General features: G+C 40.1%; 1 protein-coding gene across 1 annotated transcript in view; it reads right to left on the minus strand.

Annotated features, from left to right (window-relative positions):
* LOC134311731 (phosphofurin acidic cluster sorting protein 1-like) overlaps positions 1–17,048 on the minus strand; it is a 99,136-nt gene extending 82,088 nt beyond the window's left edge. The window contains exon 1 of the mRNA XM_062993383.1: positions 16,761–17,048. Within this exon, the coding sequence (XP_062849453.1) occupies positions 16,761–16,918 (158 nt within the window). The 5' untranslated portion in view covers positions 16,919–17,048. The remainder of the gene's footprint in view (positions 1–16,760) is intronic.
* Between the last annotated feature and the right edge of the window lie 3,977 nt (positions 17,049–21,025).

A 21,025-nucleotide genomic window follows, 5' to 3' on the forward strand; every position in this document is an offset into this window, starting at 1 on the left:
ACATTCAAAATGTGTAATTCATTTTATTCAAATTTAAAGCTATTTTTGTCATTTGGTGGTGACACACTGACCTCCAGTTAACCCAATATCTGCAGCTAAAAAACGAGATTAGAATTATAAAACACAGGGCAGAAATATGACATATGCAAAACAAAATGATAAGGAAATAAAAATAGAAAATTATGAGATAGAATTAGTACTCTCGATAATACCAGCTTATGCCAAATCTTTCTAACCATGACACTAAGCTCAGCAGCTCTTCAGAAACGCTGACGGTAAGTGCCAATGACATTTAAAAAAGAATGACTCAGCAAACCAATGAGCTAAACACTGATTCAAATTCCACCAACAACATTTTCTAAACAACTTTATAAAACACATTTAGAATTCAAAGGAAAAATACTAATAATAACCACGGAAATGTTTGCATTCACTTCAAGTTAATATGTTTCATGTTCCAAATAACTGAGCATGTAAAACTTGCATGTGCATCTGTGTGTATTTTTAACAGAAATGATGTGGATATTTTGCATTGTGCTTTAGTATTAAGGTAAAACTCTGCTTCTCACCTAATAACAACACTGTCGTGAGGAAGAGCTTTAATATACAGACTAGGGATGTAACGATGCACCACAAGACATTTAAAAATTGGTGCACATGTGCCACGATTCGAATTGGTAATTCACGTAAAATGAATCAATATTTACTGTAAACAGTAGAGGGCACTGGTGCTATTCACCTCACCTGGTTGACGTCTCTACGGGGTTGCCAGGTTCAGAATTTTCCAGCCAAATTTATTTATTTAATGTGGGATTTGTTTTAAAATTTCATTCAGTTTTTTTTTTTACACAAAAGAGAAACGTGCAGCATTGTTTTGCATAGTTTGTACCTACCTCAGAAATAACAGACCATTCATTATTTAGATAAACAAAAGATAATCACAAATACAGGATTTTTGTTTATTTTTTAGAGAAATAATAAAAGGAAACTTTGTCATAATTTGTCTTCAACTTCATTTTGTTTATAAAAAAATCGGGAAAAAATCGTATCGTGAACCCAGTATCGTGAACCGCATCGCATCGTGGGTAGAGTGTATCGGATACATCCCTATTTATTATACAGAAAAAAGTAAATACTAGGTACATGACAACTGTTTGCTCAGATGTTGTTGATGGAGACACAATCTGTGGTGGTTGGATGGATTTTCCTGCTACTCATGTCAGCTTAAGCACACTGTTCCCCACCCACACATCTACACAGCACAGAAACACAATGCAGAATTAAAAGGCAACACAAGCCAGTGCAGCCATTCGTCACCAGTGATCTCTGACCACATCAACATCTGAGAGCTTAACACAAAGCCGCCTGAATCCTACCGACATTCAGTGCAGCTGTGCACCACTACACACTGGTTTACTGGTCTAGGATTTAATATGTGTACTGTAAATATCAAGATGATCATTTTTACTTAAGGCTTTACGTAAGATTTATGGAATGTGTCTAGGGGTATTTGTGTTAAAACATTGTGGAATCAGGCAATGACATCAGAATTATTTATTTATGTATTTATTAGGATTTTAATGTCATGTTTAAACACTTTGGTTACATTCATGACATGACAGGTAGTTACTGGTTACACAAGATTAATTAGTTCACAAGCCTAATGTCAAACACAGTCATTTTGTATCTCCAATTCACCTCACTTATATGTCTTTCGACTGTGGGAGGAAACCCACACAGACACGGGGAGAACATGCACCAGACCACTCCACCTGGGAATCGAACCCAAGACCTTCTTGCTATGAGGCGACAGTGCTACCCACTGAGCCAATGACGTCCGATGAATATCGGATATCTGAGTATATAATGAGCACTCGGGTGGTGCAGCAGTAAAATGCCCTAGCCCACTACTGTTTGGATCAGGGGTCCAAATCTCAACTGTGCTATCAGCCGGTCAGACGCCAACACAAAGGGGGGGGGGGGGGGGGGGGGGGGGAATACAGCCTGGAGAGGTTGTGTTAGGAAAGACATCTGGCCAAAAACTGTACCAAATCAGGTATGCAGACTAGAACGACACACTGGCGACCGATTAATTTTAACAGGACATTTTTAAAGGACTAAAATATATTTGCATTAGGGTGAAGTTATTACCTAGATGTTACAGTTATTCTTAAAATAAACTACTAACTGCTGTTTGAACTCCCACCATTAAACCTTTTCCACTTTGCACAGCAGGGAGAAAGTGCTGACATGCTTCTTAGTCACAGACTGAGGGATACACAAAGGCTAACATTAAATTAGGCTAGACGAGCTATTAAAATGTAATGATTAGCTGAAGCACCTATGTGAGTAAACAATTCAAAAATATCAAGAACATAACCAATAAAAGAGAAATCAGATTAAAATTTCAGTTTTTTAAATTTAATCTGGTCTAGGAATGTCAATAACTAATCAAACAATGACTGTTGATTAACTGGTTGATTAATGCTGACAAAATGTTTAAATTAATTTCAAACAGCTGATGTTTGATTCGAGATGTTTGAATTGAGAATGAAGCCACAGTCCATAAGGAGAAATGATGCTGAATTAAAACACACCCGACCCACCATCAGTACCTTTGCACCACCTCTATATACACACTGCATTCTGAGATTCTAATCTGAACTGGAAAACTTTTTATGCATTTAAATAGTTTAGCAGTTGTAGCCTAGTGGTTAAGGTTCTGGACTAGTAATCAGAAGGCTGCTGGTTCAAGCCCCACCACTGCCAGGTTGCTGCTGTGGGGCCCATGAGCAAGGCTCTTAACCCTCCCTTTGTTTGTTGGTTAGTTTGTTTGTTTATTAGGATTTTAACGTCACCTGCACAAGGCAAGTTCATATACAGATCAGCTTTGTGTACGGAGAGACACACCCTGATCACTTTAACCCTCGACTCCAGGTTCACGTGCTATCAATCAGCCGGCAGAGGTCGAAATTGCATCAGTTATGAACAACAGCCAATCGTGTTCATAGAGGTGCCTAGCCTGCCGAATGGCAGAGCTGAGTTTCGACCGACGACTTTGTGTGCTAGCGTCTCTGCCCTGTCTTTGTACATTTACATACATCATCATCATCACCCATGCACGCGCGCGCGCACGCGCACGCACACACACACACACACACACACACACACACACGCACACACACGCACACACACGCGCACACACACACACACACACACACACACACACACACACACAAATTCTGAAGCTATTTGATTGGATTAATCTGACATTAAGTTTTGTTGGCAGGTTTGTTTGTTTGTTTATTAGGATTTTAATCGTGTTTTTTTTATTAGGATTTTAACGTCATGTTTTACACTTACATTTAGGACAGGAACAGTACTGTAGTTACTCATTACACAAGATTCATCAGTTCACAAGGTTATATCAAACACAGTCATGGACAATTTAGTATCTCCAATTCACCTCACTTGCATGTCTTTGGACTGTGGGAGGAAACCGGAGCACCCGGGGGAAACCCACACAGACACATGGAAAACATGCAAACTCCACACAGAAAAGACCCGGACCACTGTTAGCAGGTATAGCAACTGGTTCGTGGTCTGATATTACTAGATTTCTAGATGCTGTAACTGTCTTCAACACAAGCACTAGTGTAGAATCAGGCCTCGGGTTTGAAACCTGACCTGGTAAAGATTAATCTGCTGGAAGATTGTGGTGTGCACACAGCGGGACTGGAATATCGATCAGGTGCCTGGTTTCCATCGCATGTGAAAAATGGTTTAGTGCTTTAAAAAGTTTGCTGTTGTGGGCAATAAAATCTGTGATTATTAGTTTTATTTTGGGAAAAAAAACTTTGTTTTTGCTCGACTTTTTCTGCAGGTACGCTTTTTTAAAGAAAAAGACAAAGCTACAACCAAACATATACATTCAGCCCTCTTATTCTATTAAGCTCTCCGAATCCCAGAACAGAACTCAATATACACCGATCAGCCATAACATTTAAACCACACTCACTGTCCATTTTATCAGCTCCACTTACCATATAGAATCACTTTGTAGTTCTACAAATACTGACTGTAGTCCATCTGTTTCTCTGCATGCTTTTTTTAACCTGCTTTCACCCTGTTCTTCAATAGTCAGGACCACCACAGAGCAGGTATTATTTGGTTGGTGGATCATTCTCAGCACTGCAGTGACACTGACATGGTGGTGGTGTGTTAGTGTGTGTTGTGCTGGTATGAGTGGATCAGACACAGCAGTGCTGCTGGAGTTTTTAAATACCGTGTCCACTCACTGTCCACTCTATTAGACACTCCTACCTAGTTGGTCCACCTTGTAGATGTAAAGTCAGAGACGATCGCTCATCTATTGCTGCTGTTTGAGTTGGTCATCTTCTAGACTTTCATCAGTGGTCACAGGACGCTGCCCACGGGGCGCTGTTGGCTGGAGGTTTTTGGTTGGTGGACTATTCTCAGTCCAGCAGTGACAGTGAGGTGTTTAAAAACTCCATCAGCGCTGCTGTGTCTTATCCACTCATACCAGCACAACACACACTAACACACCACCACCATGTCAGTGTCACTGCAGTGCTGAGAATGATCCACCACCCAAATAATACCTGCTCTGTGGTGGTCCTGTGGGGGTCCTGACCATTGAAGAACAGGGTGAAAGGGGGCTAAAAAAAGCATGCAGAGAAACGGATGGACTACAGTCAGTAATTGTGTAACTACAAAGTGCCTCTATATGGTAAGTGGAGCAGATAAAATGGACAGTTAGTGTAGAAACAAGGAGGTGGTTTTAATGTTATGGCTGATCAGTGTATGTGTGTGTGTGTGTCTATATATACAGGGGTTGGACAAAATAACTGAAACACCTGTCATTTTAGTGTGGGAGGTTTCATGGCTAAATTGGACCAGTCTGGTGGCCAATCTTCATTAATTGCACATTGCACCAGTAAGAGCAGAGTGTGAAGGTTCAATTAGCAGGGTAAGAGCACAGTTTTGCTCAAAATATTGCAATGCACACAACATTATGGGTGACATACCAGAGTTCAAAAGAGGACAAATTGTTGGTGCACGTCTTGCTGGCGCATCTGTGACCAAGACAGCAAGTCTTTGTGATGTATCAAGAGCCACGGTATCCAGGGTAATGTCAGCATACCACCAAGAAGGACAAACCACATCCAACAGGATTAACTGTGGACGCAAGAGGAAGCTGTCTGAAAGGGATGTTCGGGTGCTAACCCGGATTGTATCCAAAAAACATAAAACCACGGCTGCCCAAATCACGGCAGAATTAAATGTGCACCTCAACTCTCCTGTTTCCACCAGAACTGTCCGTCGGGAGCTCCACAGGGTCAATATACACGGCCGGGCTGCTATAGCCAAACCTTTGGTCACTCGTGCCAATGCCAAACGTCGGTTTCAATGGTGCAAGGAGCGCAAATCTTGGGCTGTGGACAATGTGAAACATGTATTGTTCTCTGATGAGTCCACCTTTACTGTTTTCCCCACATCCGGGAGAGTTACGGTGTGGAGAAGCCCCAAAGAAGCGTACCACCCAGACTGTTGCATGCCCAGAGTGAAGCATGGGGGTGGATCAGTGATGGTTTGGGCTGCCATATCATGGCATTCCCTTGGCCCAATACTTGTGCTAGATGGGCGCGTCACTGCCAAGGACTACCGAACCATTCTGGAGGACCATGTGCATCCAATGGCGGTGCCGTGTATCAGGATGACAATGCACCAATACACACAGCAAGACTGGTGAAAGATTGGTTTGATGAACATGAAAGTGAAGTTGAACATCTCCCATGGCCTGCACAGTCACCAGATCTAAATATTATTGAGCCACTTTGGGGTGTTTTGGAGAAGCGAGTCAGGAAACGTTTTCCTCCACCAGCATCACGTAGTGACCTGGCCACTATCCTGCAAGAAGAATGGCTTAAAATCCCTCTGACCACTGTGCAGGACTTGTATATGTCATTTCCAAGACGAATTGACGCTGTATTGGCCGCAAAAGGAGGCCCTACACCATACTAATAAATTATTGTGGTCTAAAACCAGGTGTTTCAGTTATTTTGTCCAACCCCTGTATATATATATACACAAGTATATATATATATATATATACACACACACACACACACACACACACACACACACACACACAGACACATTCTTTCTTGCTCTCTCTCTCACACACACACACAATATACACTGCAACTGTGCCAGCTGTGAGAATTAAACTATTATCACTAGATCAAGCTGGACTTTCTAAAGCTCGTCATCACCATGAACTTGTTGTCCATGACAATTAGCTCTCTGTATTTCAATCTCCTCCTATATCGGAATCCCTCTGCCTATCCCTCCTCCATTTACCCAATCTAACAGGAAGCCGTTTCTCACGTTCTCTGTCTCTAATTGTTTCCAGTCTAGTCAAACAGAGGACGGATGAAGCATGCCTCGTGGCGCACACTTATTAACCCTCAGCACAAACAATGCGACACAGATCTGCACTGATTGCACTGGAGAACAGAGGCAAACAAGAAAAATCAGCGGTTCGCATGCTTGTACTGATAACGCTGCATTTAAAGTGGATCTCGGAGGGGCAGACCACACAGCGGGTCTCATTATTTCTCAGTTATCACATACGACAGAAAAACACACACTATAAACTCAGCTTTGATCCACTTACTAATCAAAGAAACTAAGGGGAAAATATACACAGAAGTATAAGTAAACTGTATCCATAGAGTCATTATTTTTTTACAATAGCTTTTGTCAAGAAAGTGTAAACATCACAAAGCTAAAAGCATTTAAATATACTCTTACTATGCCGCTCAGGTGGCGCAGTGGTAAAACACGCTAGCACACCAGAGCTGGGATTTCAACGACGTTGTATCGAATCTCAGCTCTGCCATCCGACTGGGCTGGGCGGCTACATGAACAACGTTTGGCTGTTGTTCATACAGGAGAGGGACCTCATAACTGATGCAATTACAACCTCTACTGGCTGGTTGATGGCGTCTGCACAGAGCTGAGGAATAATGCATTGATCAGGGTGTGGCTCTCCGTGCACAGGGCTGATTCGCATATGAACTCGGTTGGTGCAGGTGAAAAAATGCAGTCGGGTACTGCTCATGTATCGGAGGGGACATGTGTCAGTTCGCTCTCCTCAATCAGGGGTGGGGGTCAGAACCAGTAGAGAGGAAGCATAATGTACTCTTACTTTCTAAATACCAATGTGCAATGAGAGCATCTCTCATCTAACAGCACATCTAGGCTGTTTTGTCCACCCCTCACCCTCGGACACTGGTCAACCTCATCCGTGCAGATGCACAACCAGTCAAAAGCACCGCTGGGATTCAAACTTCAAATCTCAAGATTTCAGCAATAGTTGGATAGATTAGTTTACCACTGTGCTACCCGAGCATCAAAAATACTCTTTTTTTATAAAAATGATAATTTGCACAAAATTAACAACTAGTTTTATGCATAAAAAGCTGCCCCAGTTTACAAAAGGTCACTTATTTATCATTTAAGCCTTAATAATGAAGACAGGGCAGCTTCTACACAATTACTTACACACAATTACATACATTATTCATTGCATTTTATAGCTTTGCAGCATACAGGCCTCTATGTGCAAGGTACAATGGTTCGAACCCTTGCTGGGAGAAAAACTGAAAGTCTGAACCTCCAAGAAATTGGTAATGAACTTATCATCTCAGCATTTCATAAAGGACAAACAGGAGCTCCGTTGACGCAGAAATAAAATACGCTAGACAACCACTGAGATCAGTGGGTCAGGTGTATAAACAGATATGATTGTCTATATCTCAAAGTCCTGGAGTCTATGTGGCCAAACAGCCTAGTGTTTGGGAGGTGCACCTGTCAGTGTGCTCTCAGTGCTGGTCCCAAGCCCAAATAAAAATAAAGAGGGTTGCACCAGGAAGTGCATTCGACATAAAAACGATACCGAATCAAGTATGTGGACCAGAATGATCCGCTGTGACAGCACCTAAATATAGGAGGAGCCAAAAAAGGAACTTCATTCATCAGGATTTTAACGTCATGTTTTACACTTTGGTAACATTCATGACAGGACATGATGTAGTGGACTCGACTGGTTACACAAGATTCATTGGGTCAAGTCTAATATCAAACACAGTCATGGACAATTTTGTATCTCCAATTCACCTCACCTGCATGTCTTTGGACTGGGGGAAGAAACCAGAGCACCCAGAGGAAACCCACGCAGACACGGGGAGAACATGCAAACTCCACACAGAAAGGACCCGGACTGCTCCGTCTGGGAAATGAACACAGGACCTTCTTGCAGTGAGCAATAGTGCTTCCCACCAAGCCGCCTGAAATAATGATTTTAAAATTCTATAGTGTTTTTAATACATTCAATAATAAGAATCTGGTTTTGTAGGAACAGGGTCATAAAGGAAGCAGTATAAGCAGGATACATCCGTAAGGCCAGTGATGTGGTGGGTGTGGAGCTGGACTCGCTGACGACAGTGTCAGAGAGGAGGATGCTGTCTAAGCTGAAGTCCATTATGGACAATACCTCTCACCCGCTGTACAACACACTGGAAAGACACAGAAGCACGTTCAGTCAAAGACTCATTCCACCCAAAAGCACCACGGAGCGCCACAGGAGGTCATTCCTACCTGTGGCCATCAAACTTTACAACTCCTCACTTAAGTAATAGACCTTACAATACGTGCAATATGATAGTTGTATCATAAATAGTGCAATATATGTCACCACTGCATCTGCCACTTTATTTTAAGAGCGTTTTAAGTGTATTTTAAGAGCGTTTTGCCACTTTATTTTAAGAGCGTTTTTACTTTACTTTACTTTTTAATATATTCTTACCTTTTAATATTCTTAATACATATATACAATCTGAGCAACTGTAACATCTGAAATTTCCCCTCGGGGATCAATAAAGTATTCTGATTCTGATTCTGATAAGTCCAGTATTATTAAGCCAGACCTCCTTATCCAACATTAGTGCCTGATCTCACAATGACTTAACATAAATTCCTGCAGTCACATTCAAAAATCTTATGTGAGGCCTTTATAAAATTCTAAATTATATTTATAATACTGAGATTTTACAAAAAAAAGGGGGAAAAATATGTATCAATGGTGAACCATGACTGAACCAACATTTTTGCTCTCTGTCTACATTCATGTTCATGCTCACGCATGACACACACACACACACACACACACACACACACACAGGTGTTATGTATCTCAGTAAGCAGTATTAATTCTGTTTAATCGGATTGGGTGCACTCCAGGTCTGCTGTCTCTCAGAAGGAAAACAAAACAGTGAATCAATTATTTACAGCCATCACTGAAACCGTAGTGGGATTATTATAGGCGACAATTAATCCTGTATAATGCATCTCCCTGACTCCCTCCAGCTCAATAAATACCAAATAACATCAGTAGCTTTAATAGAAATGCTTATTATACTGTAGATACAGCTTCTGCAGTGGACCTGATACACATCGGCATGCTAGCCAAATCAGACAACTGTTAACCAACAGTCACCTGAACAGACCAGTGTACTGCTGTCTGGTTCAAAAACACAAGATGCAAATGAGGACTCGCTGTTTTGCCTAATAGCCACATGATGGTAACTGATTAAATTAAATGGAATCTAAAAATTAACTCATGGCATAGTTGTAGCCTAGTGGTTAAGGTACTGGACAAGTAACCAAAAGGTTTCTGGTTCAAGCCCCACCACTGCCAGGTTGCCACTGTTGGGCCCTTGAGCAAGGTCCTTAACTCTTAATTGCTTAGATAATATACTGTCACAGTACTGTAAGTTGCTTTGGATAAAAGCATCTGCTAAATACTGAAAATGTAAATGTTGTTTCATTTCATTTCCAACTAAAGTCAGGGTTTTCACCTCAGCCCTTAGCTGACAGATTTGTTGATCTGCATGTACAGACATAAAATACTATGTGCCACTGGTTGACAATAAAGCTCTTCAAATCAAACAGTTGCGTCCCTAACACACGGTGGAATAAGCCATTCTTCACTATAATGCACTAGCAGAAGAAAAAAACATGGGGCAGAGTGTGTGTGTGCCTTTAAAATTGGGTCACTGTTCATAAAAGACAGTGGCCTACACAAGCAGAATTCATTCTAAATAGAAGTTTGAAAGTAGCTTGTCTAAAATAAGGGGGGGGGGGGGGGGGGGGGGGGGTAATCTCACTACCACCTTGTCTTAGTGGTGCATAAACAACTAATCACTACAATTACATCAATATACACTGATCAGTCATAACATTAAAACCACCTCCTTGTTTCTACACTCATTGTCCATTTTATCAGCTCCACTTACCATATAGAAGCACTTTGTAGTTCTACAGGACCCCCACAGGACCACTACAGAGCAGGTATTATTTAGGTGGTGGATCATTCTCAGCACTGCAGTGACACTGACATGGTGGTGGTGTGTTAGTGTGTGTTGTGCTGGTATGAGAGGATAAGACACAGCAGTGCTGCTGGAGTTTTTAAACACCTCACTGTCACTGCTGGACTGAGAATAGTCCACCAACCAAAAAAATATCCAGCCAACAGCACCCCGTGGGCAGCATCCTGTGACCACTGATGAAGGTCTAGAAGATGACCAACTCAAACAGCAGTAATAGATGAGCGATCGTCTCTGACTTTACATCTACAAGGTGGACCAACTAGGTAGGAGTGTCTAATAGAGTGGACAGTGAGTGGACACAGTAATTAAAAACTCCAGCAGCGCTGCTGTGTCTGATCCACTCATACCAACACAACACACACTAACACACCACCACCATGTCAGTGTCACTGCAGTGCTGAGAATGATCCATTACCCAAATAATACCTGCTCTGTAGTGGTCCTGTGGGTGGTCCTGACCATTGAAGAACAGGGTGAAAGCAGACTAAAAAAGTATGTTGAGAAACAGATGGACTACAGTCAGTAATTGTAGAACTACAAAGTGCTTCTATATGGTAAGTGGAGCAGATAAAATGGACAGTGAGTGTAGAAACAAGGAGGTGGTTTTAATGTTATGGCTGATCAGTGTATTCTGATGTCAAAAAAACTTTCAAACTATTCATGAACAATGTAACATTAGCCAAATCAGTAACACTACTGTTGACTTTTCCGTCAGCTGTTTCCTGTGTGTTTGAACCAAAACACTTAAATGACCACTGTATTCACACAGTATACCAGTTTGGCTAAGGTTACATGTCTGGCAATTCTACACCATAATGTTTGTTTATAATGAGCAAACAAAACTTAACTGTGGTGATTTCTGAAGATCTGCATCTAGGCATAATGTTAATGTGCTATTAACCCTTATGATGTTGAATTAACATGCAGGGTTAACCTATTTACATATTTAGTTCTTTATGATTTACAGGACTACTATATTAAACAATGTGTCTTATAACCAGCCGTCATTAGTCAACAGTTAACCTTCTGATGGTTGACTAACTTGTTTGGATTAAAGGTGCACTTGTTCACATGTATCTGTTTTTACTACTGCAAATACGGTGAAATATTTAAAAATAAATAAGTGATAAAAACAAGGTCTGATTAAAGCAAGGTTATCATAACAGCATCTGACTTCTTTACATTCCTCCTAGAAATCGTGCTATAGGGCTGCTCCAGTGGCTCTTTGCTTTACCACAATCTTATGTGCTTTTAACTAAAAATATGGCAGACTCTCTAACTATGGTAAGCAACTTATATTACTGTTAGCGCTTTTCCACCAAAAGAGCTCTGGTTCTTGAACCCGTTCTGTTCTGGTTTCTTCAAACCTTTATTTAGAGAACCGACCCGCATTTCCACCAGTTTTTGAGAACCAGGTATGCGTCATTAACGGTGGGCGTTACACAACGAAAGTAAAGAGTAGTAACACGGTCAGAGTCAGAGTCGAAAAAGCGTAACATAAAAAAGCGTAACGAGGCTGAATGTTATAAAAGTACGACACAGAAACACGAAATTTCTCTCCGTTGTTACTGGTTATAAGTGCTCTGTACTGCACAAATTCATCGATCATTGTTTTAGTACAACAAGCCACGTTATGCTTTATTTTTCACATTAAGCGCTTTTCGTACTGTCTGTGTCACTTTTACCACGTCATATCACACAGTTCATCTCTTTTGAGGCGCTTTGAAAATGTCAGTGGCAAACTGGTTTAAAATTTAATCAGGTGAACTTTAAAAGATGGAAGTGAAGCGTCAAGCTCCATACGAGACAACAGCACGGCGGTGTTACAGCTTCTCATGTAAGAGCACCCAGACCTCTACAACTGTGACACGCCCACAGATGACATCACGGTTCGCGCTGAAAAACCAAGTATTATAAAACGGATAGTTCCGGTCCTAAAATCTGATTGGCTGAGCCGCGTTCGAAGCCGTTGTAAAACCCCCGATAAACGCACACCTATGACCACCTCACATCATTCCATATTAATACGCCACTGAAAAGAAAAAGTGCAAACTTGGTTGAACACTATTTTAAGTCATGTACTATAAATGGAAATGTCCAGATTAATATAAACAGTAATCCTAATCATTAAGCGGGTGTTTCTTCCAAGAAATAGTGTAATAGTGTTCGTGGAGGAATGTTTATTGCGAATGTTATGTTCGCCCTCATGTTGTCTAGCAACACTGTTAACGGACTACCTGATTTCGCGGAAGAATGCTTTATTGTAAGTGTTTTTTGTAAATAAAAACATTTATAAATTGAACATTGCTGTATTTTATTATATTTTATGTTGACCGCCCTTTTATAAAAGCAATAAGCCACTCGAGACCGTGCATTACTGCTATGATTTTATCACGGGAAAAAATCATTTTTTAAAACATCCTTCCCCGTGATAAAATCGCAGTAACTAAATCTCACTTTAGATTAGAACGCTAGTTCGCTGTCTGGAACCTCTTCTTTGGTGGAAACACACAGAACCGGTCCAAAATCAAGTTCGCAAACTGGAACCGGAACTGTTCCGTGTCGGTGGAAAAGGTGCATGTGTGTGCAAACAATAAAAAACACAATCTGCTGCTGTAGTTCATCTGGTATTTCATTTACAGCAGATCATTTGTACACATACAATTTAGCTTCATGGAAACACATTTTAACAGATTTTAGGTTTATATGAACAGGACTTTGTTGTCTTTCCTGTGTCTGATTTGTTTAAATTGCTCATTTTATAGACAGTGGAAGTTCACCATGCTTCCAGCTGGACTATTTAAATCTTATCACACTGAGATACCGCTGACTTTATTGGGTTTCCTGTCCGATAAATGGTTGCTACCTGTGTTTGGTCTGTTTGCTCTGGTAATTTTATTGAGACCATAAAAACAAGGTGGCATTTTGATACACATTTTATTACTGACTAGTAAGGGAATGTGTGGTGTTAGTAATTTACCTTTGCAATGTTCATTGCTTTTTCTAATGGACTCGCTATATAAACACTATACATTTGCAACATATGTGATAATACGTATGCTGTTTCATATAAAGTGTGTTCACTTGGTTTCCAGCTGGACTTCTTAATAAATAACAATGTAATCTCAGCAATGTTCTGGTGCCATTAATGTTTTGCGTCAGCTACATGGCTGCAAGCTGTTTTCTGTTTGCATGCAATGCTAGTTTTATTTAAGCAAAAAATCATTGTGGTACATTGTATATGTTTTATATGGTTTACTGTGTAAAGAGTGTTCATTGGTTTCTATAGCTGATTTTCTTTATCAACTATGAAGCTATTTCATTAAGTTACTGTTTCTGTATTGCTGTGTTTTCTGTTAAATTCACTGCATGTAATGCTAGTTTTATTAAAACAATGACATGGTAGCTACGCTGTATTTATTATTATCATTATTATATAGTTTTATGAGTAAAGTTTATTCATTATGCTTCTAGCTGCACTTTTTTAATAAACAACGTAGCTATCTCAGGAGCGTTCTGGTGGCTTTAGTTTTCCTGTGAGCTGGATGATAGCTGTATTTGGTCTGTACAAACCCCATTTTCTAAAAGTTAAGACACTTTGTAAATGCAATATAAACAAGAATATGTTTTTTTTTCCATTCCTGTGAACCTTTATTTAACTGGTAAATGTACAAAGAAATGGCTTTACATGTTTAGGCTTAACTTTAACTTGACAGAAATGTGTAATTATGAGCAAATTTTGAATGTGCAACAAACTAAAGAGAAGTTTGGACAAAGGCTAAATACAAGCTAAAAGTTTCATTCATTTTAAAACATTCCACAATAAGCAGGTGAATTGGTAAGGGGCTGAGGCAATCATGATTAGGTATAAAATGAAAACCAAACAAAGACTCAGGCTTTGGGTATGGGCACAAGCTCATCTGAGATGGACCAAAACAAAGCAGAAACGTGAGCTGTAGTCATATGAGTCAACATTTCAGCTTGTTTAGCATCTCTAGATCATCCAGACTGTTATCTGCGAAAGGTGCAAAAGCCAACATCTGTCACGGTATAGGCGTGTGTCAGTGCCCTGACATGAGAAACCTGATTTGTATGTGTGTAGGTACAATTTCAGCTGAGGTCTTTATTATATTTAAAGAGATGTTTGCTGCTATCAAGGTGGTGTCTTTTTAGGAGAAAGCCATGGTTATGAATACAAGGCTTAATTTTGCAAGAGCTACAATAGTGTTGTTTTGTAGATAGAGTGTAAGTGACCTGTCTCCTGTTGAAAATGTATGGCACCATATAGTGAAGGTTTTGAGTACTATAAGCTTTGCTTGGCTCCACAAAATGACACAATATGACAGAATCAGTATGTGTGAAACACTTGCAATAAATAACATTTTTATTGTTTATTTAATATTTAAGTATTGTACAATTACCCTTTGCTCTCCCTTTAACAAATAAAACGACGAATAAATACTCTATATGATAACTGTTGAGTTCAGGTGTTTTTCTATATGATAAATGTTACACAAGTGTTACTGATGTGATTAAAAGCTTTCATTTGGGTAGAGACTGTGTTTGTTTGGTTTCCAGCTGGACTTTTTTAAATCAGTACTGTGTCTAGCTGGTAACTTAAGCGTTTCCTGTCAGCTGCATGACTGTTAGCTGTGTTTGGTTTGGTTTGGTTTGGTTTGGTGTGCATGCAATGTTATGTTTTAAGACCATGTTAAACATGGTGGCTACACTGTGTACATTTTGTCAATTTCACTTAGGTACTGCTGACTTTACTGTGTTATCTGTAAGCTTTCTGGATGACGGCTGTGTTTGGTGTTCCAAAAATACTAATGTTAAGACAGTAAAAACTCAATGACTGATTTATATAGATTTTCCAACTGTATATTGTTGGCTATGCTGATTTAATACAAGATCATGGTGGCTACTCAATATACCTTAATATACCTACTTGTTGGTGTATACATGATGTTAGTAATTAACTTGTACTCTATGTTTATCACATTTCTGTATGATGCTATATGATAAACTATTGAGTTCAGGTGTTTTTCTATATGATAAACGTTACACAAGTGTTACTGATGTGATTAAAAGCTTTCATTTGGGTAGAAACTGTGTTTGTTTGGTTTCCAGCTGGACTTTTTTGAATCACTACTGTATCTAGCTGGTAACTTAAGCGTTTCCTGTCAGCTGCATGACTGTTAGCTGTGTTTGGTTTGGTTTGGTGTGCATGCAATGTTATGCTTTAAGACCATGTTAAACATGGTGGCTACACTGTGTACATTTTGTCAATTTCACTTAGGTACTGCTGACTTTACTGTGTTATCTGTAAGCTTTCTGGATGACGGCTGTGTTTGGTGTTCCAAAAATACTAATGTTAAGACATTACAAACATTATGACTGATTTATATAGATTGTGGTCCAGCTGTATATTATTGGCTATGCTGATTTAATACAAGAACATGGTGGCTACTCAATATACCTTAATATACCTACTTGTTGGTGTATGCAGGGTGTTAGTCATTGACCTGTACTGTATGTTTTTCTATATGATAAACGTTACACAAGTGTTACTGATGTGATTAAAAGCTTTCATTTTGGTGGAAATTGTGTTTATTTGGTTTCCAGCTGGACGTTATTGAATCACTACTGTACCTAGCTGGTAACTTAAGCGTTTCCTGTCAGCTGCATGACTGCTAGCTGTGTTTGGTTTGCATGCAGTGCTGTTTTAAGACCATGTTAAACATGGTGGCTACACTGTATACATTTTTGTCACTGCCTTGTTTATATTCATGGTATTGTGAGTGTGAAGTGAGTTCATTACGTTTCCAGCTGGACTTCTTTATAAACACTGCACTGTACTAGTTCCCTGTCCTTTGTTATAATCATACCTGTGTGTTGTATTTGCATGCAGAGGTTTTTTGGACTAGTTAGTTAGTTTAGAGGTTAGAACAGCATGGTTAACGTTACATGCATTGTGTTACAGTCTGACTAGACTGGCTTTGTTTTGCAGAAGTATCGTTAGAAGAGCAAAACACAACACGCTGTTATTCCTGTTTATATCGCCTCCGCAGACTCAAGGCAGCTGAAATGATCCACAACGCACTGAACATCTTATCTGACGGGTGTATAAACGTGTAGAGCACCGCCGGTCTAACATCTATCCTGCACCCGTGTATACACACGTTTAACGCGGCTCACGGTGTGTTGTGGGGCCCTGTACGCCTTCAAACACCCGCTCTCAAGGGAGAACTGGTTCACTCGCTGTCCGCAGTGAGAAGCTCTTACCTGGGCACGCAGCTCGGTGAGGAGCGGTCCACCTCCCAGGTCGCGTACAGGTTCATGTGCACCGGGCGGTTGGAGCTGATCGCCACCGGTTTGGAGGGCTGCGGAGACGGACACGGCGCGCCTCCGCTCCTCGGCAGCCCTCCTCCGCGCTCCGACATGCTGCACAACAGGCGAGGAGCTGCAAGCTGGAACCGGGGGTTACTGGTCCTCCCAGAATGCGAAAAGAAAACCAGTCCAGGGTTGGAAATCAGAGATTTATACCGATGTGGTTGTGTTCAGTGAGCTCGGAGTATCTGCTGGAGAGAAGCGACAAGCTCTGACCTGCAGGAAGCGGAAATTTCTCTCCGACTGCCGTGTGTGTGTGTGTGTGAGAGAGCGAGAGAGCGAGAGAGAGAGAGAGAGAGAGAATGCAAGAACAGGAACACAATCAGACACTTTAAAAACACACGGAGATCACTTTATTAAGAATAATATGTTCCTTAATAATCATTCCTCTTCCATTTACAGGAATAACTATGACATTGGGATAAACAAAAACGGAAAAGACCTCCTGCAGCTCTGTCGAAGTCTGGGTCTGTACATTGTCAATGGTAGGATACGAGGGGACTCTTTAGGAAGATACACGTATTGCTCATCTCTTGGGAACAGTACAGTAGATTATATGGTAACAGATTTAGACCCTTTCTCTCTCAGTGCATTCACTGTCAAACCACTAACCCCTCTGATCACAGCCAAATTACTGTGTTCATTAAAAAGACAGAAACTAACCCCACCACACACACACACGGCCCAGTAAGCTGTACAACATCCCCAGATCCTACAGATGGGCCGAGAACAGCGCAGAAGAGTTCCAGAAAGCAATCATCAGCCACCAAACTCAAACACTCTTAGATAGCTTTCTGGACACTGCATACACTCACAGTAAAGAAGGAGTAAATCAGGCAGTCCAAAAAATTAACCTAATCTTTAGAAGAACAGCAGAGAAGGCAAAACTAAAACTTAGATCTACACTAAAACCCAAATTAACAAAAGATGACAGCTGGTTTGATAAAGACTGTCAACATTTACGAACAGAACATTATCAAATCAAAAACACAGAGACCCAAACAACACTAACATACGACTTCTTTACTGTGAAAAGCTTCGACAATATAAACGTACACTCAGAACCAAAAAAGCACAACACACAAACAAACAACTGACACTAATTGAGGAGTCAATCAACACACATCAATTTTGGGACAACTGGAACAAACTAAATAAAAGAGAATTAGAAGAATTAGCCATTCAGGATGGGGATATATGGACAACCCATTTCCAATCACTATTTAAAAACATAAAATTCAACACAAATTCAGAACAAAATGACATCAATAGAAGACTTATAGAACTTGAATTGGCTATTAAAGATAATCAAAACCCTTTAGACTCCTCCATTACTGAGCAGGAACTCCTTAATAAAATAAATAAATTAAAACCAAAGAAATCATCAGGACCTGATGGAATCCTGAATGAAATGATTAAACACAGCAGTTCCAAATTTCGATTGGCCATTTTAAAACTCTTTAACCTGGTTCTGAGTGTAGGTTCCTTCCCTGAAATCTGGAATCAAGGTCTCATAACACCAATTTACAAAAGTGGAGATAAATTCGACCCTAATAATTACCGGGGCATCTGTGTGAACAGTAATCTGGGGAAGTTATTCTGTAGTATAATTAACTCAAGGTTTTCAAGCTTCCTTATTGAGCAGAATGTCCTGAGTAAAAGTCAAATTGGATTTTTACCAAATTACCACACAACTGATCATATTTACACCCTACACACCCTCATTGAAAAATATGTAGTTCAAAACCATGTAAAAATATTTGCCTGCTTTATTGACTTTAAAAAGGCTTTTGACTCAATTTGGCATCAAGGATTGTTTTACAAACTATTAGAAAGTGGTGTAGGGGGTAAAACATATGATCTTATCAAATCTATGTACACAGAAAACCAGTGCGGAATAAGAATTGGCAATAAACAAACAAATTTTATCTCTCAGGAGCGTGGAGTGAGACAGGGCTGCTGTCTGAGCCCAACTCTATTTAACATCTATATTAATGAATTGGCCTCCATGTTAGAGCACTCAGCCACGCCCGGTCTCACTCTACACGACTCAGAGATTAAACTCCTGCTGTATGCAGATGATCTGGTCCTGCTGTCCCCCAGCGCTCAGGGTCTCCAGCACAAACTGGACCTGCTGCAGCAGTACTGTCAGACCTGGGCCCTGACAGTCAACCTCAAAAAGACATTATTATGACCTTCCAGAAAAGATCCAGATCTCAGGGAATCAAACACACATTTAAATTAGGACATCATGAAATTGAACACTCTAAAAACTATACCTACCTTGGACTAAACATTAGTTCATCAGGAAACTACAACCTGGCAGTGAATGAACTGAGAGAAAAAGCACGCAGAGCTTTCTATGCCATAAAAAAACAAACTTCTGTAGAAATCCCAATCAAAATTTGGCTCAAAATATTTGGCGCAATAATTGAACCAATTGCCCTGTATGGCAGTGAAGTGTGGGGCCCGCTTACACACCAACAATTTAACAAATGGGAACAACATCCAATTGAGACCCTGCACACAGAATTTTGTAAAACAATATTAAAGGTGCACAGACACACCACCAACAATGTGTGCAGGGCAGAATTAGGCCGATACCCACTTATTATTAATATACAAAAAAGGGCAATAAAATTCTGGAATCATCTCAAAGAGAGCGACCCACACTCGTATCATTACAAAGCTCTGCAATACCAAGAGCTGAGCAAAGATACCAGTCCCCTCATCCAACTGGTCCTGAGTCACTGCATTAACACACCATTAACACATACTAACACACCACTAACACAGACTAACACTATTAAGACTCAAGACCAGAACCTAATCAGAACTGATCAAATTACACATGAATTAAAGATAAACTATTTGGCCTATTGGGAAACACAAACTAAACTCCAAAGTAAACTACAATGTTATTTGGCTCTAAATAGACAGTATAGTGTGGCAGATTATCTCAGCGCTATAACTGATCCAAAACTCAGGAACAGCTTGACAAGGTACAGACTCAGTGAACACAGCCTGGCCATCGAGACGGGACGACACAGACAGTCCTGGATGCCCAGAGAGGAGAGAGTGTGTCAACACTGCTCTTCAAACCAAATAGAGACAGAGCTGCACTTCCTCACTGAATGTACAAAATACACACAAATTCGAAAACAATTTTTTACCAAAATCAACAAAATTATCCCCAATTTTAATTCTCTCTCAAACCCTGACAAGCTGCCCTACCTACTGGGGGAGCACAGAGCGAGCTGCACACTCGCAGCTCTCTACTTACACACCTGCCACCAGGTGAGGGACAGTGAGTGACCTTATACTGTATCCCATACACACTCACACATACTCGCACACACACATCATCATACACACACCATACACACACACCATCAAATGCACGCACACGCGCACACACACACACACTTACAAATACTTTTTCCACACATACATATACACACTTTATATACTTGTTCTAATTTGTTTATGTAAATTTTTTAAGGCTAATTACTAAGGTTATTAAACATCCTTTAAATTAATATGAATGTTTACGTATGCAATTATTATTATTATTTATTTTTTTTCATTTATTATCTAGTTTGTAAATGCGCTTTGGCAATACAAATGTGAATATTTGTCATGCTAATAAAGCACTTTTTGAATTGAGTTGAATTGAATTGAGAGAGAGAGAGAGAGAGAGAGAGAGAGAGAGAGAGAGAGAGAGAATAGAAAATAGCCTAATATTATATTTAATATTAATAGCCTAATATAGTTATATTTACACCCAGTCTGTGTGTATGAAAGTGTGTGAGAGAGAGAGAGAGTAAAAGAGAGAGAGAATAGAAAATGGCCTAATATTATATTTAATATTAATATGCCTAATATTGTTTTATTTACACCCAAACAGTGTGTATGTGTATGAAAGTGTGTGTGTGTGTGTGTGAGAGAGAGAGAGAGAGAGAGAGAGAGAGAGAGTAAAAGAGAGAGAGAATAGAAAATAGCCTAATATTATATTTAATATTAATAGCCTAATATAGTTATATTTACACCCAGTGAGTGTGTATGAGAGTGTGTATGAGAGAGAGAGAGAGAGAGTGTGTGTGTGTGTGTGTGTGTGTGTGGGAGAGAGAGAGAGAGAGAATAGAAAATAGCCTAATACT

The sequence above is a fragment of the Trichomycterus rosablanca genome, chromosome 4 (assembly GCF_030014385.1).
Source record: "Trichomycterus rosablanca isolate fTriRos1 chromosome 4, fTriRos1.hap1, whole genome shotgun sequence".
NCBI classification, from domain to species: Eukaryota; Metazoa; Chordata; class Actinopteri; order Siluriformes; family Trichomycteridae; genus Trichomycterus; species Trichomycterus rosablanca.